This window comes from Macaca thibetana, chromosome 15, assembly GCF_024542745.1.
Source record: "Macaca thibetana thibetana isolate TM-01 chromosome 15, ASM2454274v1, whole genome shotgun sequence".
NCBI lineage: Eukaryota > Metazoa > Chordata > Mammalia > Primates > Cercopithecidae > Macaca > Macaca thibetana.
Genome location: NC_065592.1, coordinates 81,187,173 through 81,211,297, shown reverse-complemented (window position 1 = coordinate 81,211,297; position 24,125 = coordinate 81,187,173). Strand labels below are relative to the sequence as shown.

The 24,125-nt window shown below is 39.8% G+C and overlaps 2 protein-coding genes and 1 pseudogene across 7 annotated transcripts in view; 1 reads left to right on the top strand and 2 right to left on the bottom strand.

Moving 5' to 3' along the window:
- PIP5K1B (phosphatidylinositol-4-phosphate 5-kinase type 1 beta) overlaps positions 1–24,125 on the bottom strand; it is a 306,204-nt gene that overhangs the window by 206,782 nt on the left and 75,297 nt on the right. The window contains exon 1 of one of the 6 annotated variants that reach the window (XM_050761236.1): positions 9,123–17,274. The exons of the other annotated variants lie outside the window; for them this stretch is intronic. The gene's annotated coding sequence lies outside the window, so the exon portion shown is untranslated. Of the gene's footprint in view, positions 1–9,122; positions 17,275–24,125 lie in introns of those variants that run through there. 6 annotated transcript variants of the gene reach the window in all.
- LOC126937650 (AP-3 complex subunit mu-2-like) lies at positions 14,163–15,527 on the top strand (annotated as a pseudogene).
- Positions 19,229–23,834, bottom strand: PABIR1 (PP2A Aalpha (PPP2R1A) and B55A (PPP2R2A) interacting phosphatase regulator 1). The gene has a single exon (XM_050761243.1). The coding sequence runs from the start codon at positions 23,805–23,807 to the stop codon at positions 22,818–22,820; it is 990 nt and encodes a 329-aa protein (XP_050617200.1). The 5' UTR covers positions 23,808–23,834; the 3' UTR covers positions 19,229–22,817.

Below are 24,125 nucleotides of genomic sequence, written 5' to 3'. Positions count from 1 at the left end.
ACTCCTCAAAAGACTATTGTCCATTCTCCATCTTCATCCACACCCCTCCATACGCTCATGGAGGCACAGCAATCCGGCCTCCTGGACAACCACCCCAAGTTCACAGGTGGATTCCTCGTTGCTTCACCCAAGCAGTCATTTCATTCATGACCTTCCTCAACTTCTCTGAAGCACTGACACTGAATACCCTGCACACAGCAGGCTCTCAAATCTGTGCTGAACTGATGAATGACCAGTCCTCTTTCACTTACTGTCCCTCTTCCCTTGGCTACCTGATGTGGCCACCACTGTCATTGGTCTACCCCAAATACCCCAAATCTCTTTTCCCCATGTGCTTTGTTAACAGGATCCTAGTTTTATTTAGGAAGGTAATGTTCCCAGTTAAACAAACAAGAAACTTGTATTCCCACACATTCTAGCAGTGAGGTACCAACAGACATTTATGTCTAGAGAGACTTGTCAGAGGCAAACTCAGTTGGGACATGCATTTCTGCCACTTGGCATTTGCTCTTTGCCTTTTCTTCCACAGATGATGAACTTGGGAGACAGCATGAGCGGGGCCTCCACATATGCCTGGTTTTCCCTTCCTGGTATGTCTGGCTTTCCTCCACTTCTCTGAACACTTTTTCTTGGGCTCTCTGGCAGGTTTCCACCTCTTTGACTGTTTCTTAAATGTTCCTCTTCCTCATGGTCTTCTGAATTATTTTCTTCTCACTGCTTCTGAATAATCTCTTCCATCACCAATGGGTTTATCTGCAACCTACTTGTGATGACTCCCAAATAACTCTTTGAGCCCAGACTTTCCTGAGCTCAAGATTTATATTCCCAGCTGCTTTTAGGGTTTCTACAGTATCTCGCAGGCACTATAAATTGAAAATGCTTCAACTGCAGTTTATCATATCCCATCTTGCTCAAAGAATGCCACCATTAACACCCAGTTGTCCAAGCCAGAAATCAAGGGAACATCCCAATTCTTCCTCAATACACCATCCCCACAACCCATCAATTAAGCTCTTTCCAATCAATCTCCTTGATGTTCCTTGACTCTGAGCCATTCTCTGCATTTTCCCTTATACAAACTTCATTGAGATTTCATCATTTCTAACACAGATTGCTGCCCTAGCCTCCTAATTAGTCTGTCTTGTTGGTGAACAACATTGCTAAAGGGACTTTTCTATATGCAAATCTGTCTAACCACTCTCCTTCTTCAAAATCCTGCAACGGCTTCCCACTACTTCAGGGCAGACCTCAGAGTTTTTAGCATGGCATATGACCTCTCACGACTCTCATTTCTCCTCCCAGCTCACCCCAACACAATTGCAGCCATATGGGATGACTGTCAGCTCTCAGAATGCATGATTCTCTCTGCATCTTACCTTTGTACACACTTTAATGCCTGGCATGCACATCCCCTTCACTCTCGGGCTAAGTGCTTTGTCCTCCAAGATGCAGCTCAGGCATGACTTCCTCCTATTAATCCTCTCTTACCCCTTCTGAGGCAAAGGGCAGCATCTCTTCTCTATGCTCATGTGCTCTGGGACTACCTCTATTGTGACAATTACTGACTATATTATAATCCTCAGTTTAAATTTCTTCCCTTTCTTCTACACTATTGGCCCCTTGAGGGCAATAACCTCTATCTATCTATCTATTCATCCATCCATCCATCCATTTTCTATCACAGTGCCTGGCATATGGACAGACTCAAAAATGGGAAGTTTAATGTGTATATGCATATTGCTGTTGTTCTTAGATAAGCTACCTTGAGTTCAGACAGAATGTCTCATATTTAGTCCTTATACATTAAGTAGATGCTTCATAAATGTTTTATTCCTTCCTCTTTTAGCATTGGATAATCAATGAATGTTCAAGCAGCAAACTGAAATGAAAAACTAAGGATGGCTATCAATTTAGTATTTCAAATACTTCCATAAGGTATCTTTTTTTGCTGTTCCAGGTTCATTTCATAAAGTTTCAGTTTCTTTGAATAGTTTCTCTTTTGGGGTAACTTTAAAAATCATTATAAATGCAACTCATATCTATTTTAGAAATACTAGAAAGAGACAGAAAATCACAAAGAAAATAAAAGGGGCCATCAATCTTCTCATCCAGAGATGCCCATCATTTATCTGGTGGGGTATCTTCTTCTAATCTGTTTTCTGTGATGGTCACACACCGACTTCACTATCACCTGCTTCCAGACTGGCACAAGGGCTGAAATGGGCTGTTAATATGCTGGGACAAACCCCCGTCATTCATTCCATCAGAATTCAACCTAACAGTCAAAAACAAAACAAGGAGAGCCTGTGTGGTGGCCACTTTAAATGATGAAGGCTTCTTAACCTGAGATTGGGCTTATTTTGGAGCATGCTGTTCTTTGGCTTCAAACCATACTCAGGTGTGTCTTCTGGACTTTCCCTTATCTCTTTGATGAGATTCGGTCCAGCCTGACCAAATGTACTTCTTTCAAGTGGTATATTATATTCACAGAAGGAACTGTGTAATCTTGTTATTAAACTCTGTCAATTCCCATTGTTTTGAAAGTAGGAAAAAACAATCCCAAATCTTTAGTTTTGGAATATATTTCAAATCTCTCCCACCTGGCAGGGTGCCTCAACACCCACCACTGTGTGGATGTCTCAGTATTACACGTACCCTCTTTTCTCAGCATCAAGGAACAGCATAAACCTATAATTCTTAAATTCAGCCCAACTGAAAGAAATCCAGGAAGTATCTAGCATTGTTGTGATTTTTAGCAATCCAATAGGAAAAAAAAGAAATTGTGCCCTTTACCTAGTGTTAATACCACTAAGTCCCCCTGGAATTCTAAGTTCTCTCATGCCCGGGCTTGTTATTTTCCCTTGGACAGCCCTCCTCTGAGAATTTTCAGCAGAATATAAAGGACTATATCCTGGCTCAAGCAAAGCACCCTCTCCAACCCCTCCTCACACACACAATTTAAATTTGCCTTATCAGAAGGAAGGCAGAGGCATCTGGGAACACAGCAATGGGTTAAAATATCTACAGACCAATCTACCTGTGTGGTAGCAGCAGGTGCTGACTCAGAGCGGTCTGAGAGCCCTAGGAATGGGCATGGAAGCCTGCAACCCGGATCAACACTTTTCCTATCTGGGATTTCTATATAAGGGGGAGAAGAGATGCAAGCACAGAGAGACAGCTGCTCAAAGTATTCCGACATTTGGAGTGCTTACAGCTCAAGTTCCTCAAGAACTTAACAGTCATAGAGAATTTGGAGCAAGGGTACCTTGCGTGACCTCATGTGACCTTGGGCAACCTAGGACACCTTTGTCTGAATGACAAAAAGGTACCCTTTCTGACTTAGCAAATACCTAAGGCCTTGTACCTAAGGCCTTGTAGAAAAATGAGAAAAAGATACTCTGGGCAGACTTAACCCTGCAAAGAAAAAGGCCCCTTTTCAACAGCAGATACAGAGCATGGCAGCTGAGAATAGGTTGGAAATCAGCCTCCATCTACCCCTCAGTGGAGCCCCTTTGTGCACTGCATTAACTGTAGAATCACACATAAAGCTCCGACATCCTCTTGACATAGACTTTATCCATGGACGATTGACTGGGATGGGTCTTCAAGGCCTTCTTACATCAGGAGGAAGGAAATGGTGAGGTCTGTAGAACCCAAGGTACTTCAAGCTACCCATGTTTCATCTCCAGGCCACAGAAACCAAGGAAAACTGGAATACTCATCCATTTAACAAACACCTGGGCATGTGCAGACCCTGTCTAGATGCTGGATGAAAAGCATGGTACAAACCTCAAGGACTAGCATTCCAAAGGAAAGGTCTACCCCCAACATTCGCAGAGCCCAAGCAAGAGAAAAAATGGTAGCCACATACCACATGCTGTGTGTGAGGCTTCTCCTCACTTGCTGGCCCAGACTGGGCACCTGCTGCCCACAGGTATCTCCACTAGCCCCTTCACCGTCACTATTTTCAGTTTCTCAAAGGAACCTGATATGGAAAGGCCAGGCTCATGTATGTCTTCTTTGGAGAAATATCTATTTAAGTCCTTTGCGTATTTTTGCCTATTTTTCAATCAGGCTCCTTATTTTTTCTTTTGCTATTGGGTTATAGGGGTTCCCTATATATTTTGAATATTAACCCATTTTCAGATGTATAGTTTGTTAATATTTTCTCTCATTCCATGAGTTGCCTTTTCATTCCGTTGATCATTTCCTTTGCTCTTGAGTTTGATATTGTTCTAGTCCTATGTGTCCACTTTTGCTTTTGTTGCCTGTGATTTTGGTGTCATATCCAGGAAATTGTTGCCAAAACCAATGTCATGAAGCTTTTCCCCTAGCTTTTCTCCTAGGAGTTTCACAGTTTCAGGTATTATGTTTAAGTCATTAATCCATTTTGAGTTGGTTTTGTGTATGGTATAAAAGTCCAGTTTCATTCTTTCACATATGGATATCCAGTTTGCCCAACATCATTTGTTGAAGATACTATCTTTCCCTATTGTGTATTCTTAGCACACCCATTGAAGATCAATTGACTGTATATGCATGGGTTCATTTCTGGGGCCTCTATTCTATTTTATTGGCCTCTATGTCTATTTTTATGAGGGTGCCATACTCTTCTGTTTACTGGGGCTTGTAATATATTTTGAAATTAGGAAGTGTGATGCCTTCAACTTTGCTCTTCTTTCTCAAGATTGCTTTGGCTATTTGGGCTCCTTTGTGGTTCCATATGAATTTAATTTTTTTTTCTATTTCCATAAAACAGTACCATTGGGATTTTGATAAGAAGTGCAACTAAGAGGACTTCATTCTTTTGCACAACTGTTGTGTACCCTGAAATTAGTCACTGATGAATAGAAGATATGTACTATCAATAGAGAGTTTCAGTATTTTCAATTATACTCCAAATGCTTTTTAAAATTAAAGCCAACATATTGATGGAAGGTGTGGTTACCTCAAATACAATTTTAGCTGCATCCAGATTTCCCTAGCTTTGAACTTACATATCCAACTGACAGCTCCCTTTAGAATCCTCACAAGCATATTAGAGATAGGTCCTAAACAAAACTCAAACACCTCTTTATTTCTGCCCCTGCAAACTTTCTCATCTCATTCAATGTCACTTCATTCCCATTTTTACTCGTCAGTAAACTTCATTTACAAAAATCAGTCATTCTTGATTTATCTCTCCTTCTCCTTAGTATGCCCTCCCCCAAATCTTGCTGATTTCTCAAAACCATCTTTTGCCCTCCCTCCTAATTTGTACCCCTCAGCCCAGTCACCAATATCTCTTGCCTAGACTAACATAACATCCTCCTACTTGGTCTCCCTGCTTCCATTCTCCACAAGGCAATAATGGTCTTAAGAAGGAAATCAGTTCAGGTTAGGCCTTGTGTAGAACCCTTTAATGTCTTCTCATGGTGTCAGAATAAAATCCAGACTTCTGACCTTGCCCTATAAGACCTTGTGTGGTCTGTTGCCTGCCTGGCTCTCCATGCTCATCTGATGCCATGCTTCCTCTCGCTCATCAGCCTCCTTTCAATTCCTCAAGTGCATGCACATGCCTCCCCCTTGCCCATGATGATTCTCCCTGGCCACTCTACCCAAAGCAGGTGCTTCTCTGTGGTTCAAGTTCTCAGTCCATTGTTTATTTCCTTCCTAACATTTATTGTAACTGGCAATGATTTTACTAACTACCTTTTATTTTTTCTGTCTATTTGCTCTCACTATAATGTAAACTCCACGAAGCCAGCAGCTTAACATGTCTATTAGGAACTAGAATGAAAGTTAATTCAGTTCAATGTCCGGTCCATAGGGTCTATAGTAAGTGCTCAAGAAATATTTAGCAAGTGAACAATCTTACAACTATCTTAGAAATTCACCCCAATTATTGCTGTCCAGACTTCCATCAATTAGACTTCTAAAGCATAAACGAAAATTCCTTTCTTATAAGACAAACTCAAAACTTTCATTATACTTTGAGGACATTTAATTCAAATCTGGGCTCCAATAGATATTTTCCTCAAATATTCACATTGGCTATCAAGTGGAACTCCATGGGGAATGAAAAAAAAAAAAAAAACCTTCATGGATGCAAATTCAATTATTAAAAAAATAATAGCAGTAGCATAACAGTACTCATGCCTTAATGTGGAAAATATTTAAATAAGATCATTATGGCTCTCTCACAACATATCTATTTAGTCTAAACTTCTGGTTCCTTTCCACTATAAATCTACTTTGTTTGAAATCTCAGAATGTACAGCCCAAGACTTTTCTAATGCTAAAACAAAACAACAACAACAACAACAACAAAAAAGCACAGTCATCTTTATCATATTTTGGAGTATTAATTACTAACAACACAAAAAATTTAGCAGATAATTTGAACTATATGTTATTCATCTATTCTTTCTTCCAAACTCTTTGTGAATCTGTAGCCATAATTTCTAAGCAATTAAATCCAAGACAGGAAAATAGTATGTCACTGAGACAAGAAGTAGTTACAAGAACTCCTTAGTAAACCATGTCCATTTCATCTGATTTTTCAGGGTCAAATGGTTTAGTAATTTCCTAAAAAGGAATAAACAATGAAGATTTTTAAAAACTCAGAAATATAGAAAAATAAAAACAATTAGCAAACACTACCACCATCACCAACAAAAAAAATGAACCCAATACTTACTCCAAATGTTTTAAATCAACATTGCAATTCTTGTGTGCTGGAAATTCCTAGAATATACTCTGTTCTTTGAACATATTGAATGAAACTCATCATGCACCCCTTGTCTCCCGGGGGAATGCCTATCTACTTATCAACCTGCTGAAGAGTTGCTTCCTCTGTAAAAACTTTTGCATTTCCTTCCTCTGGGTTCCTGTAGCATCTTGGACATATGTCTTTTACACAGCAACAAATAACCACAAAGCATTATAGACATTAAAAATATATGTGTGTACCACACCAAGAGCAACTTAAGGACTTGTCCACTCGTCTTTGTAAGCTCAGGCCCCAGCACAGTGCCAGGTACATAGTAAGTATTCATTCACCAAACATTTATTGCAAAAATGAGCAACTCATCTCTTTTATTCCTTTTCCTAAGATCTATATATATGGTCACCATATTTTATAACCCTAAAACTGATAATCATGATGTCATAAAGGGTTTTGGTGTCATTTTTAGGTGCATAAAATAGAAATATGCTAGTTTTGATGTCCAAATACTAGAATTTCTAAGATGTTTCAATGGGCAACTGGAGGCAATATTTGGTAACTAACCTAGAAAACATGTGATCTCAAGTTGCCATAGCTATGAAAGATGGAAACGGTGGTGACCTTAAATCTGTGGAATAGATATCTAACTCTGGCTTCTTCCTCATCTCCCCACTCCCTATGCTCCAGCCTTTCTTTCATTCAAATGACACAATGGTAAAGATCACTGACTTCCCAGCAACCTCACTAGCCATGAATTACAGGTTGCTCTGGTTGAGGAGAAGACAACCTCGGAGCACCAATTCCTGATGACATTATCAAAACTCTCTAGTTTTGATCAAATGAGGAAAATGCTGTCTTACATTCATGAAAAAACCTGAAATGCAGATTATTTTCAGAAAACTACACTTCTTTTTTTTTCAGTCACACACAGGAGCTCCAAACATGACCATCAAATAAATAACAAAACTGGTTCACAAAGGAATGTTTTAAGAATGAACAAAATTGAATTAGGTATTTTATACTGGCAAATCTAAGAAATGTTTATGGTCTTTAAATTTTAAAAGTTTGTTCAGATGTACATCAGAACATTGAAATTGAGGAAAAAATCAAAAATAAACTAAAGAGTAACAGTGGATTAACTGTAGTACATCCACAGAAAAAAAATAAAATGCAACTATCAAAAAAATACAAAAAAAAATCATGCAACTATCAAAAAAATGCCAAAGCATATTTAAAACATTCGCTGTATATTACATGGGGGAATAAAAGCAGTTTATGGAGCTGAATATACAGCAAGATGCTATCGTTTTATGAAATCACATATGCATATTTAGACATAGGAAAAGACTGGAACAATATACATGAAGTGCAAACAATGGCATCTCAGTGAAGTGTACTGCTTTTGCTTATCAGAATTTTCTACAATTTCTAAAATGAACCTGCATCGCTTCTCTCATTAGAAGGTGTAATTTGATTGTTTCAGTATATTTCGTTCTTCTAATCTTTTTTTATATGATTAAAATACATGTCTTATGCAAGTTTGCTCAAAAGTAAATGTCATTTAACTTCTTTTCCTAATTATAGAAAAGGTCGATTGACTGTGTTAAAATTAAAGCAGACTTCTGAATTCTCTAGGAAAATATGAATGAAATAGGTGAAACCCAGCAATTTGCATGAATGTTAGGAAAACTAAATGGAAAGCTCGCTGACTTCATATACCATCAAAATTGCAACATCATTTCCCTAGCAAGAGTTTTAGTCTGGAAGATTTCCTAAAGTCTAAAACATTTGCTAATGTGCAAATACTTTATGACATACATATCACAGATTTCTGTGAGCAACCATTCCACATATTTTCCCAGTGTTATCTATCACCGTTAATAAACATTCACTGACTTGTTTCTCAGTGAACTGGTATTAGGAAAGACAGAGAAACTATTGTCTCTTTCCTTCAGAAAATCTGCCCTAAAGATAGGGGTTTATTCCATACATTACATATATTCTTCGGGTTTCCATTTATTTAAGTTACCAGTTTTCTGAATAAATAACTTTACAATTTTATAGAGAATTCCTTTCTAATCCTCACTACTTTTTGTGATAAGAACTACTCCCATTTAACAGATGAAAAGACTAAGACACACAAAGATTAAGCAATTTGCCTAAAATCGGAAAGCTTGGAAGTTAGAAGGTTAGGTGTGGAATGCAGTTCTACCAGCCTGTAGAGACACACACAGTTGTTTTAACCATTAAAACATACACACACACACACACACACACACACACACACACTCTCTCTCCCCCCCCCACTCTCTCTCTTCCCCCCTCCCTCCCTCTCACTCTCTCTCTCTCTCTAACAAAGTAAGGAGTACAGGCAAAAGGTAGTACACTGATTCAGAGGAAAACCAATACTACCTACAGCCGGAAGGATCAGAGGACATTCCATGGAGTACACAGCACTTGACTGACGTCTTGAAAGAAAGAAACGCATCATCAGGAGAGATAAGTAGTTCCAGGAGAAGGCATTTTTTCCCTGCTGCTTACAAATATGGCTTGGATGTCCCTCAGTCCTCTTTTGTAAAGGATCCAGACAGACTTCCCAACCCACAAGAAGGAACCTGACGATATTCTACGATTAGAATGAAATCTTAGCGATTCAAAGTGAGGAAAATATTGTTTCTTTCCTATCATTACTGGTCCTCTCCTCTCCCACTATTCAGCAATAATTTTACAAAGGAATAGGGAAAAATCTGCTCTTGAATAAAACCTAAGAGGACAATGAACTATTTTTTTTCTTTTTTTTTTTAATTTACAGCACTCACTGAAGAGAAAAATGTCTCGGGTTAGGAAACTGGGCCAAAGTTACAGAAATAATTGTGTCATGGGTGTGGAACTACATTTCAATTTATAAGTGGAAAAAAGCCATCAGGAGAAATAGATGACAAGGGAATAAGATGAACCAGACAAACCTATGAAGGAAGGAAGTCAGTAAGCCCTTAGCTTGAACAGTTTACTCATGTTTGGAGTGAAAACATTTACTTACAAAATTGTTCCCTCTCACAATAATGCCAAAGAAAGAAAGAAAGAAAAGAAACTGTCATTTATCCTTGATTGTTCCCCCAAGCTATAATTATATATGTGTAAAGGAGTATTTCTTGTGAAACACTTAATACCAATCTACCAATAAAACGGGAGGAAGATGACCTTTCGCTTCAGTTCCTTTTTAACCTCAAGAATCTAGAAGAACCCACATCCTTCTTTAGCCATCTGGCTGTCTCTAGTTGTGCTCACTGTACTCTGTTTTAACTCCACTCAAGTCAGGCTCCAACTGCACAACCCCACCGCAATGACTCTCACACAGGTGACTTGTAACCTCTATGTCAATACATCCAGCGCTCAGTGATTAGACTTCATCTCACTTGTCTGATCAGCTGCAACTGACACACCAGCACTCCATCTTCTCTCACATGTCTTCTTCACATGGTTTCTAAAGCGCCGTGCTCTCTTGGTTTTCCTACCTCTCTGATTCCTCCAGCTTGGTTTCCTTTTCCTGATCTTTCAATGTTATAGAATGCTTTAAGGTTCAGTTCTTAGTCTTTTCTTTAATGACACTTTTCCCTTAGTCATCCCACCTACTCTCCTGACTTCACCATCCACAGGCAGATGACTCACAATTGTGTATTTCAGTCCAGCCCTCTTTCCTGAACTTGACTCAGGTATCTAACTGCTTACTTGATGCCTCCACTTGAATGTCTAATAAAGATTGCTTACTTAACATATACAAAACTCAGCAGCTAATGCCACTCACCTCCACAGCCACAGCTCCTCCCCCTGCCAAAAAATATTCTACTTCACCCATAGATTTCCATATTTCAGCTGATGGCAACTCCAATCCTTCCTGTTGTTCAGGACCCAAACCTTTCAGTTATCCTTAACTTCTCTCCCTCTTATGCCCACCTTAAATCTACTAGCAAAATCTGTTGGTCTGTCTTCAAAATATATCTAGAATTTAGCCACTTCTTCCACCTCCACTGCTACCACCCTCATCCACGCTATCATCATCTCTTACCTGGATTGCTGGATAGCCTCCTAATTGGTCCCCCTGCCTCTAACACGCCCTCAAGAGTCTAGTCTCAACACAGCAGCAGTGATCCTTTTAAAATCTAAGATCACGTCACTCCTGTGCTCAAAGCTCTGCGATGGCTCTCATCTCACCCATAAAGCCAGTGTCCTTCATACAAGATACTATGCCACCTGTGTTTGCAATAATCCTCACTATTGCCCACCTCTCTAACCCCCCTAACTATTTTTCCCTTCAACGACTCTGCTTCAGCCATCTTGAGCTCCTGTTCCTTACACTATATGTGTATACACATACACACACACACACACACACACTTTGTGTGTATATACACATAGTAATTTACTTATTTTTATGTTTGGTACTGCCCCTCCTTCTACCCTGTTAGAATGTATGCAAAACGTGGGTCTGTTTTGTACACTGAAGTATCCTAAGAGACTGGCCCAGTGTGAGGCACATAATCAGTGCTTTAATCAAAATTGCTTAATGAATGAGTTTCTAGTCTCTTAGCAAACTATAAAGGGCTCAGCCATGTGACTGAACTTGTTCCACTCAGAATCTTACTACATTCCTTTCTCTTAAAAGACATGTGTGCCACAGTAAATGTTGAATAAATGCTTGTTGAATGAATTTCTAAATGGCACTGTGATTGTAAATGGAAGAAATAAAATCTCACCACAAATACTGTGAAATCAACAAAACAAAACAGAAACTGTGTACCATTTGTTCATCCATTTATCCATCTATTAATTCATCTATCCAACATAAATTGGGGAAACTATAATGTGCTCTGCATTATCTCCCTGTGTTAGGGACATAAATAAAAGGCTTAGTCCCTATTTTTGCATGGGGCAAAGAGAAAAGAAACCATACAAATACAATTCAGACTATTAATAGCCTTTACAGAGGGAAGCCCTGGGAACAACAGGATCACAGAAGAAAGCACCTAACTGACCCAGGTTGTAGAGGCAGAGGCCATCAGGAAAGATGTGCCCCTTGAACTAAATTTTTAAGGAGTTAGTTAAGGAAAGAGAGTTGGCAGGGGTTGTGGAGGAAGGAGGAAGAAGATGCCACTTTAAGCAGAGGACACAGCTTGTCTGAAAGCACAGCCAGTAAGCATACACAGAAAGCACTGAACTCCAGGCAGCTCAGTTGGCTAGAGTCCTGGAATCCAGGGGATATGTTGAGGTGGAGAGGTCTTTTACTCATACTGCATAGTTTCATTTAAACTTGAACTTAAGGGGTAGTCATTACAGCTGCATTTTCAAGTTCGCATTTTAGAAACATCTGAAAGCAAGTAGTATGGTAAACGGGGCCTTGAGAAAGACTATATAAAAAAGGTATGAAATTTAAATTCAGAGTTAGAAATGCAATATAAATTGGCAAAGAGCATCAGGAATTTTAATTCTTGACTCAAAGTAACCTGACAATCATAATTATATTATTTACCTTTTTTCCCCCAGAGGACTCAAAAGAAGAGAGCATTGAGGGAAAGAGACTCCAAGAAATTCTTAAACAACACATCCTGATTCAAATCCAAAACCTAAATGAAGTGAAACAAACAATGAAGAAAACCACCCTCAATGTCATTCTTTACTCAACAGGGAGCTCACGATGATAGTCCAAGAGAACATTTACAGTGCCAAAAGAAATACCCAATCCATCCATCATCCCCTCACTCCCACTCCCTCCCAAACATCTCATATTTTCCTTCCCAAAAGATACCCATACTCAACAGCTATTTGTCACTCCCAAGTTCTGATAATCCTCTTGGCATCTCAACATTAAAATCTTTCTTTGTCCTTAAAGCAAGAGAAAAGGATTGTCGAATCCCAGGAGCGATTACCTCAAACAACCATTTTACTCTGCTGGGGCACAAAAGATCTTTCTCAATTGTATTCTTTCACAACATGCCTTGCTAGCCAAGCCTTAAGAGGTTAGTTTGGTTTGGGGGACCACTGTAGGCAATTGGAAAAAAACCAGAATTATACCTGGCATTGATACAGAACCGAACTTCTGCAGGTAAACAAAAGCAATAGGTTGTGTTCTCTAGTTTCAGTCATGTTGCCTTAAAATTTGTAAATGAGTATTTTTTACATCTCCCTGAGTATTTATTCTAGAAATTCAAAAAGGAGAAACAGAAATCAGGCACAAAGAGGTCCTAGGTACAAGTACCAAATACTTACTTCTTAGGGCAGCACTTGAAACCTGGACCGCTGATGCAAAATCAAAGCACAGCACACTTTCTATATAGGTCAATAGTACCTACATAGGTATATGCATAGTTCAAGCATGATTTACAAAGCCCAAGTTTCTGTTTAAGAAAACGAAGGGAAAATTGGAAGAAAATCTAAAATGGGAGGAAAGCTAAATATGGCTCCAGGAATGCAGAAAGAGGTCCACAAGGGTGAGTGAGTGGGTGTGTGTGTGGGTGTGGGTGTGTGTGTGTGTGCATGCTCATGTGTGTCTGAGTATACATACACAAGACCCCAGTATTTGACATTATCTGCCTAACCTTATTCTGTTATAAAATTATTTTCACAAACAAGCAACATATAGAACAAAAAGTCACTGTTGAAGTGATTTCTAAATATTTACTAAACTTCTAAAAATAAGACTAAACTTTTGGAACTGTGACTTTTGATGGTTTTTTCCAAAATGTCTAATGTAAGTACGTGATAGTGTGAAACTGGGAGTCTAATCACCAATTCTAGAATGTTTTCAAAGGGAAGTTTTCCTTTTTTGGATCCTTTTATTTACCAGTGAATTGATTTTTCTATGAAGCAAAGTTTTTAAAAAGTAAAGTTTCTCAAAGATTGCTCAATTCCTCTGAATTTAAATCTCTACCTCTGGGGAGAGTTTCTCATAGAGAAAGAAGAGGTAAGCGTGATCCTTCTTTGAATCTTGGTGTTATATTTTTCCTTTTAAAAAATGCCACATTTTTAACTTACAGAGTTTTTTAGGAGAAAGGAGGGAAGGGAAGGGTCAAACTGGTTCTTGTCTTTGTTTCCCTAGGAATGACAATCTAGGAACAACCAAGGATACTGTATAAATTAAATATAACTGTTTATATATATGTATACATTTAAAGAAAACAAAAAAAATCTAAAATTCGTGGGATTGGTAATTTCAAATTTCAAATATAAAGTCAGTTTAAAAATAGGTAAAGCAGAGCAGGGCAGGACCTGTTCATAATGTGGAGCAAGCATCAGGCGCCCCGAGGAGTCAGGCTGGGTATTCAAGGGAGGGATACTTCAGGCTCATGCAGTAGAGGAAGATTGAGCCTGGTCTTGAAAGATGGAGTTGAAAATCTGCAGAGTCCTGAGGCTTTCAGACTGAAAAAGGCTTTCCTTTCTCACTTGACAATCACAGTCTATCATGATTTATAGACTTTTCTTGATCAACTCCTCTGAAGATATTTTCCTGGAGAAACACTGGAAAAGTGTGGTATACTGTTCTGTTTGTGATCACTTTTTTGAGGTGCAAGAATAAGCTGCTGAGGCAGAAAATGTGCCTCCAGTTATCCCTACCCCTCACCACTGTCTCTTAAGTGTTTACCATCACAAGACCTTTTTTTGTGGCTATGATCCAGATGGAGGTCTCCTCTCTATTTGTCACTGAGTTTCTTCACCAAGTAGTAGACACATTTCAGGATTATTTTGGAGACTGTTCAGAATTAGTGATCAAGGACAATGTGGTTGTGGTTTATGCAGCATTAGAAGAGATGCTTGGCAATGGGTTTCCAAGCTGACTCATTGGCTACCGAGTTGAATATCCTCAAAGAACTGCCAAAGTCTCCCACTATCCTTTGAACAGTTGTCAACATCATTACAGGAAGCACCAATGTGGGTGACCAACTTCCCACTGGATAACTGTCAGTGGTGCCTTGGCGAGGTACTGGGGTGAAATACACTAACAATGAGGCCTATTTTGATGTGATTGAAGAGACTGATGCCATTATTGATAAATCAGGTTCTACAATTGCAGCTGAAACCCAGGGAGTGATTGATGCTCTGTCAAGCTGATTGGAATGCCAGACCTTACACTTCCCTTCATGAACCCCAGGTGGTTGGATGATGTCAGCTTCCATCCTTGTGTTTAAGTGCTGGGAATCTGAGCATATCCTTTCATCCCTCCTGATGGAAATTTCCACCTGCTCTCTTATCCTGTCAGTGCAGAGGATCTGGTTGCAATCCCAGTGTATGTCAAACATAATATCAGTTTCTGAGATAGTAGTTTACTTGTATGCTTTGGAATAATGATGGGACCCAAGCAGGCAATGGGGAAGACCACAGAGGGAGTGACAGTCACCAACCAGATGCCCAAAGGGGTACTGAACATGAGTCTGACTCCATGACAAAGGATGCACACGTTCAGCCCAGTCACAGAGATGCTGTTTTGGGATGTGGGAAAAACAAATCGCCACAAGCTACCAAGTTTAAGGAAGATCATGAGTCTTCACGTTGGAGATTCCAAACCAGAACCATGGTTCTATGGAACCATTATTTCCTTCTATACACTTTAATTTTTTACCTATTACTTAAAAACAAAACAAAACAAAAAAAACCAAAAAAACAAAAAACCTTCCTGATATCTTCCTCTAATACGATAAAATTAACCTGCAGTTAAGATGCAGCAGCTGATTATTTCTGGACTTAAGGTCATCTGGATATGTATGGAGAAAAGTACAAATCCTTTAACGGCATAAAATACATGACCAAAGCTAGAAAGTTCCAAGTTTAAACCTGAAGGGAGAGTTTGCAGAGGGAAGAGTCATGAACACTTTTTCAATCTTACTTATCTAAAAGTAAAAAGTATCAGCCTGTCTCCTAGGACAGTACCCTCCTGGGCCCACTCACTCCTTTTCCTCCTTAGCCTGCAGTGCTGTGGAACTAATCAAGGGAGGAAAGGGTCACCAGGGAGAACTGGACAGAACTGAAACACAGCATACCAGTTCTCAAGGACAAGGTGTGTGACGGGGTTGGAGACACTTGATGCTTGCGTAACCATTTTTAACATGGTTTCTACTGAAAAAGACCAGCGTTTGCTGCTTGCTTGGTTTTAATTATCTAAAGCTGATGAAAGACTTCTTTGTTGATTTTTTAAGGTAGAAAGATTAGAAAGAAGCCGGGGGGGGGTGGCTCAAGCCTGTAATCCCAGCACTTTGGGAGGCCGAGGTGGATGGATCACCAGAGGTCAGGAGATTGAGACCAGCCTGGCCAACATGGTGAAACCCTGTCTCTACTAAAATACAAAAATTAGTCAGGCATGGTGGTACAAGCCTATGGTCCCAACTACTCAAGAGGCTGAGGCAGGAGTATCACTTGAACCTGGGAGGCAGAGATTGCAGTGAGCCAAGATTGCACCCCTGCACTCCAGCCTGGGTGACAGAGCAAGATTCTGTCTCAAAAAAAAAAAAAAAGAAGAAAGAAAAAAGAAAAAAGAAAAGAAAGATTAGAAAGAAAGAAAAATGAATGTTAGTCAAGGAAAGACTTGTTAAGGATCTGATCTATGCAGGAGGAGGAAAGAGGATTAAGGAAGAGTTACGAGACATCTTTAAATGAAAGATTGGCAAGAAAAGTGAATAAACTGTACTAGGAGGGATGGAAAGAAGAGTTGGTTTCTTTCGGATCCTTCTGCTCATATATAAGAAACACTTGTGCTTCTAGAAAAGGATTGAAGACTTCTTAAATTCGAGTCCACTATTGACATGAAAACCCCAGTAGAATAATATTTTCCCTTGAAGACTGTGATGATATCAGACTAGTTTTCAGACACTGCCTGTTGCTGGCCTTAGCACTTGGGTCTCACCGTCAGTGAGAAGGTGGTCTGCCTTCTTCCCATGGTGGCTGCCTAAAATGCTTCCTTCCCTAACCCAACACAATTCTACTCACTTCCCTTTATAGAATTCACCAGCCTTTTTCCTATTACCTGATCCTTCCACAGGATTTTCTAAAAAGTAGGAGAGTTTCAGAGAAGCCAGTCCGATAACCCTGAGGGCAGCCAGAGGTTGTGTGTCATGGTATTGGAGTAGAGAGGGCCGACTCATCTTCCATGAAGGTAGACATGGCTGTGAGTGATCTCACATCTGCATTTGTCCATGCTGGGGTGGTACTGGATCCCAGCCTTCTGGTCGGAAACTCTTCCATCAATTGCCTTAAGAGAATGGTTACCATGGAGGGTATGGTTGCTACTTGAAGCTGCTTGGTAAAGTGGTCACTTCCTCACAGTCTTTTGTTTTGTACTCTACTCTACCATGTATTTATAACAATAGATAGCTACTAGTCCCTTTTCATTCTAAAACAAAAAATGTCCCCTAAATCTTTGGATAAAATTAATGCTAAAGGGGAAAAATACATAAAGCTGTGGAACCATGATTTCCTTCTATACACTTTAATTTTTTACCTATTACTAAAAAAATACCTTCCTGATATCTTCTTTTAATATAATACTGTTTTAAGGAATGATTACCTATCATTTGATTCAAAGCAGAAGTAGCAGCACTAGTAAAATAAAGCAAGCTGCTAAAGTTAGCTGGGAAATGGTCTTCAAGTAATTAAAAAAAAATGTTTATAATAATAATAAAAAAAACTCAAAAGGGCCAAAATTCAAAAGGAAAAAAAAATAGAAGGTAACAGGGACTTGAGAAAATGTCTGTGGTTTTCTCATCTCTTCAACGGGAATCCATAGCACCTGCCTCACAGGGTTGTCATGAGGATTTTAAACACTCATAAATGTAAAGCACTAAAAATAGTGTCTGGACCCATAGTGAATGCCCAAGAAATATTAACACATCATTATTATTATTACTGGGAAAAACTCACACTATCAGGCCGTTTAGCACTTCCTACCCAGGAAGGCAAACAGTCATAAGGGAATCACAATCTGGTGAAAATCTTGGCTGCCAAGCAACGATAGCCTTATTTCACAGACAGCATACTGAAGACACGGCTCAAGATATCTAAAATCTGGAAGGAAGAAGTAGTCATTAGAGAAGGATCAGCATTTCTGATTTCTAGAAGGGGCCTATCACCTATAAAAAAAAGAGTAAGGCTTGTTTTCCTTTTGCCAAAGGTGGACTTGAATTAAATGGTGGACATTAGAGGGAAATGTCTGCTCACTATAAGAAAGGTTAATATCAGGAACAATTGCTTCATAAGAGGATAGCCTGCCTTGAAGGATAGTGTACTGTTAACTAAGTGTGAAAGCAGGAGTTCCATCCGTCAAGGATGCTAATTGCCCTATACCTTTGTAAGCACATTGTGTGCGGACCCATTTGATCCCCACCACAGCCACCCTGCTCCACTGTCTATATTCTTAACCACCATAATTCGCTGCCTACCTCCCAGCTCTGGAATCCTGGGCAAGTTACTTAGCTTCTCTGTGTCTCCATTTAGTCATTTATAAAATGAGGATAATGATAGCACTTGCCTCAGATGATAGTGATAGATTAAATGCATTGATACATTTGCTTAGCACTTAGAACAGTCCCTGACACATAGCAAGTATTTTATTATTTTTATACAAAGGTCATTTCAACTTTTAAGAAAAATTTTTACTTGGATGGCAAGTTACAGAAGCCACAAAGAACTCTGTCTTGGCTACAGTGAGCAATCTGACACAATTTTTTACCAAATAAGTGGAACTCAAGGCTTGCCTTCAGCCCTGATTCTCTAACAGCCATGAAAAATGTGGGCAAAACTCCTAGAGTGAGAGACCTACATCGAGACCAGATTCTCTATACTTTGTCATGGCTGATAAAGCAAAGCCCTGAAAAGAGTGGTCTAGTCCATAAGCTTCTGCTCCCTTCTCTTATCCTCAATGCCTCAGCCAATCACTCAAACGACACTTTCAGCAGAACCCTTAACTGCTTCACACACTGGGCTTTACCTAGCACCTACTTAACCAATTCCCAAACCTAGTCAATCCAACCCACTTCCTTGTGCCTGCCATCCAACTGCAACCTGGCATCCAACATAGCATAATAAGCCTTCTACTCATCCTTAACTTACTCCTTTAGATTCTCATAGAGGCAACATTAAACCTTTACTGCACTCAAGCTTCCAAATGATCTGTCCCTATTCTCATGTATCCTAGATTCCTCAATAATTGGAAAATAGGCACAATCAGAAACAAATTCTACTTTTCATATACCTACCTCTATACCCCTAAACCCCTGCAACAGCAAATCAATTCAACATTTACGGATACCTTTGCCTAGCCTTTTCAGTCTCCTTCCTGTTTCAGAAGAAAAATAAGTTTCCAGACCTCCTTTCTAAGGCCAACTCTTTCTTCTGTTCTCTGGTGCTACTCAAGAAATGATCATCATCTTCTTGGTTCAATTGTCTGGCAACCATTCCCCTGAATCCCACCTCTGTTAGATCTTCAAAATTGTTCTACTAATCTATAAACATACCCTGAAAAAAAAAATGTTTTCAGACCTGTTTTCCTCATTTAAGTCTTGATTCCTTCCCCAATTTTATTGCCAAATAAAGTGGTCTCTTGCTACAGGTATGAAACTGGTTGAACTCATAAATGTGAATCACTGGAAGGGAATCTGATACAAGTTATTCTTGATTACAATCAATCTTTTAAGTACGCTTAAGGGTCCTAACATCCAGCAGCCTTGGATTTAATGATTCTTAATTATTTCTCCCATATATACTGTGTTTTTAACAAACATAATAAAGGAAAATATACCAGAGGTTTATTATATATGACAAACTGTACTTTAAATAAATGTTGCTATTGACTTGAGGACTTCTTGCACAAAGTTTATAGATTACCAACACTAATACCTTAAAAATGCTTTTTGAAGGATAATTCTTACACGAGCTAAGTAAGCCCTTAGAGTCTACAGAATAATGATGGAAGTTATGAACAATGTTATGATCATGAAAATTGTCCATATACCCTTAGAACCTTATTTGATTTAAAAACTTCCCATCTATATAGAATAAGCTTACAGAAATAAATGTTTCCATACCCTCTAGGAAAAGGATCTAAAATAGGAGAGAATAGGATGTATTTAAGGAAGACAAAAGCAAGCCAGTGAGGGCAAAGCACAGAAAACAATGGGGGAGGAGGGAAGGACCAAATTCCTCAGGGCCTCCTAGCCCAGAATTAATACATTTTGGCATACTCATGAGAACAGGAAGCAAATGAAAAGCTTTCAGTTGGGAGATGGAAGGATCAGGTCCACAATTTTAAAAGGATGACTCTAGTCGCTGTATAGAGAATGAAAGGATAGCTGACCAGAGTGAGTGTGATGAGCACAAGTGGGAGTTAGCAAGTTGCTTCAGAAGTCTAAGAGGGAAATGCTGGTAGCCGGGACCAGAGTGGCAATAGAGGTAGAAATAAGGAGATAGATTCCAGCTGATAAAATCAGTAAGACTTGAGGAATGATTAGACATGGGAGAAAGAAAAGAAGAGAGGTATCAAGGACATGTTGGTTTCCTGCATTTATATACATATATACATGGAAATGCCAGTAACACATCTTGTACAATATATACCAAGTTGTTAACAGAAGTTACCTGTTGAAAGGGAAGATGACTTTTACATAGTTAAAAGCAGACTTTTAAAACCACATAGATATGTACACTGTTTAAATATTTTATAATCAGCAGGTATACATTGCCTTCTACTTAAACTCACGTGCAATTTGCCTCCCTGAAAAGGATAGGAATGGCATTTTAGGGAGAAGGAACAATCTATCCCAAAGCACAGATACATGAAAGTATGACATATTTAAAGAATATCAAGTGGTCTAATGTTTGTAGAATAAGAAAGACAGACATATACGGGAACAGAGATGAGGAGAGGATTGAAGCTATTGCAGAATATGGCCAGATCATAAAGAACCTTCTATCTGAGGCTAAAGAAATCATTCCTTAAAGAGTAGGAAATGGGGAAGCAAATGAAGTTTTCAAGCAAGAGGGTGAAAAATATCAAGTTTAAATTTTAGAAAGATTTCTCAAGAGGCAGTATAAAGACTGAACCAAAAGGAGACAGAAAACAGCCTGGGAGATCACTCAGGCAAAAACTTAAGGCAAAATCAGGGGCAACAGATAGAGAAGGGAAGAAATTTGAGATTCATTTCAGAAGTTGACAGGACTTGGTGATTAAGCTAATCCAACAGAGAAAAGGAAAAGTCAAAGATGCTTCCATGATTTCTAGTTTAGGAAATTAGTGATGACATCAATTGAGATAATGCAAGAATAGGTGAAGTGAGAAGATTAACAATTTCTGTGTTGAAGATAATGAAGTTTAAATACCTCTGGAGGCAGGGCAAGTTATCCAACAAGAAGTCAGACTATTTAAGTTTGAATTTGAAGAACAAGGTTGAGAATGGGAGCACATGAACACTATTACTCAGAAGAGAGAATTTTAAACCTGTGGACACAGTCTTACCCTCAATGCAATTTCACTCCATCTTGAGGCAACCATCAAGAGTTGACCAGTTCCATTTATTTTCATAGTCGTAAAAATTCCACAAAATTGTTAGTCTCTGTAAGTGATAACTTTAAAAAGTCAGAGCTTTTGTCTTGTTCTGAGTCATTTTTCCCCTTTCCTCTTTGTATGCCATTCTTTCTGTCAAACTATCTAGTTAAGGAAGCTATATGAGGTATAAGGAAGAATATTAAGAAAAATTTGTTATTCTTATTGTCTTAATTGTAAAGGCAAAGAAAAGAACATTCGACTATTCTACCTTTAGCAAAACCTAAGTTAAATAATGATTTACCTATGTGACTCTCCACTAATTTTCTCTTGCAAATCATCACCCCTTAATTAATGGACATCCCCAAGGCAGTCAACTCAAGCTGTAGCTTTAACCACAGAGGTTAAACAATTCAGTCCTGTTGTTGCTGTCAGAAATCCAAGTTACACTGTACCTTTGTCTAATCAATGGTGCCCTACTTTGGTGGGAGATGGAGGAAGGGACCTGTTGGCAAGGAAACAGCTGCTTCCTTCCTGAACAAGGGAAAACCAGTAAGGTGACAGATGGGCAGAGCAGAAAAGTAGCCAAAAATTGCTCTGGCTCCTGGTTGGCAATAATTTTTGGAACTGAGGCACAACTGAATATTTTAAAGTATATCAACAATTGAGAGAGAGTATTGTTTACCTGGGCGCGCCAAAGTTCAACAAGCCTTCCCACACATTTTCTACATTTGAAAAACTTTTACGTTTGCAGTAGTACAAAGAGCTTAGCCTTAGCCTATGTACAGTGGGCAAAGACTGCAAGGCACTGTCCCATTTCACTTTAGGATTGCACCCAAGCAAATGCACTTTCTGGTTAAAAAAAAAAAAAAAAGGAAAATTTTTATTTTCTCTATAATATAGTTGTATGACTGACTAGAATTACTATTAAAATCTCATTAAAAATGTTTTCCTTAAAAGTTTACTTTTATATACTTAATTTGAAAGGATTTGTTGCAAACTTTTATAATTTGTTCTCTAATCATTCCCCCTCCCACCCACTTCGGTACCCAGAAAACTAAATATCCAAGAATTCCTGGGTAAAACAGACAACCACTAGATTGATATAACTAACGTATTTTTTTTTTTAAGCTGTATAGTTCTTCATCAAATGGAAATCGGCAAACCACTGAAAATAACATTAAAAATTAGTGTGGGCATGAAGTATGGAATTTTAAACATCAGTTTACTATGCTGATTAAGTCAACATTTATATTTTCATCAGAACTTAATAATCCCATAAATAAATAGAGCTCTCAATTATTTAAAAAAATCAAGGGATAACATATGTATTTAGACATAGTAGCAGCGTAAAGATGTATGCTTCAACACACTTATTGGGGAAACGTCTGAAAATATTACTACACTGAATTCAAAGGTATCCGCAGGAACCTGACATAGAAGTTCTCTAGAATAACATCATTTCAGGAAATTTCAAAAAAGAAAAGGGGTCGAATAGGAAATAGCCTCAAATTAATTGACAAAGTTCAGTGTTTGCCCCAACTTGATTATTCTCTCTCTCCACTGCAAAAAGAAAGTCTCAGGATGAGTGAATCACTTAGACGAAAGTTCATCTAGTGGAATAAATGGAGAAGCCGCTTGGGCAGGTGACACAGGAGAGTCGGTGGTAGTGCTGACTTTCGCTGGTGAGTTACAAGAAGATCCGGCACTGCTGCTGTTTCCATCAAGGGTATCCGAAGATACACACACACCAGGATCTGACAGCTGTGCAACGTCAGAAGAAAGCATGTTGGTGATGCCCTGGAAAAATCTCTTTGGCTGATAATCAGTTTCCATTTCACATTTTCTTTTCAATGGTCCAAGAACACTTGGTCTAATGCAATTGATGGGGCTCTGGCTTCTCCGGGTGGTAAATCGGGTCGTTGGGCTGGGAATAGGGCTTGGAGGCAATCCGTTGCTACTTACAAAACTTTGCAAGGATGGCGAAAAACACTGCTTCCCAATTCCCCGAGTGGGTGACGGTGCCGGTGACACAGGAATGAAATCGATGCGCTTGGGGGAGGCGGATTTCTCCACGTCGTTGTCACTCAGGCTGAAACTTTCCTCCCAGGAGTGGCTTATCTGCATTGCGGTCTGCACCTCCCGTTCGTGGACCGTCTCTCGGTTGATCAAGTCCATACCCTCTTCTTGTTTGATCTGGTGCAAGCGGCTGCTGTGCATGCGGACAGGGGAGGCCGGTAGCAGCAGGCCGTGGCGGCTCGGGAACGTTGTGCTGTTCCGCCTGGCGCTCGGCGCCTCGGCCTGGAACACCGGCGAAGTGTCACTGAGGCCGTGGATCAGGGGGGCGCTGTTAGACCTCCTGAGGCCCCCGCCGCCGCCGCTGCCGCCGCCCTCCGCCGGGCTCCCGCCCGTACCCGGAGGCAGCTCCAGGTCTAGCTCCATCTTCTCCTGAGCCATGTCGGGGGCAGGGAGGCGGGGGAGGTGCTCAGTCAGGGACCTAGGATTCCCATTCCCCGCAGTCCAGGGCCGCCGCCGCTGCCGCCGCCACCGAGAATCTGTCAGCGGGCTGGCCCCTCTGCGCATGCGTACCCCTTCGCGCAGGCGCTCGCGATGTCCGTCCTCGAGGCGCCTGCTTTATGCGTAGTATCTGCGCGGCAGTGGTAGGGGAGGGGCGAGGAGTGGTCGGGCCGCTAGTCCGTATATTCCTTCAGCAAATAGCTATTGAGCGCAAACTGGCATTGACGAACGTCAATAAGATTGTCATATTCTGGAGTACATATTTATAAAACGAACAAAGCCCTGAAAGAGAGGCCCATGGTGATGTGGGGCTGTATGACGGGGAGTGGCGCTTGCGAATCAGGGAGGGCTTCCTCGAGGAAGGAACAGTGTCCTGAAATCCGA

Bases quoted from the DNA above. Each gene is read 5' to 3' on its own strand.
- PABIR1 (XM_050761243.1), bottom strand. From the start codon at position 23,807: ATGCGCAGAGGGGCCAGCCCGCTGACAGATTCTCGGTGGCGGCGGCAG.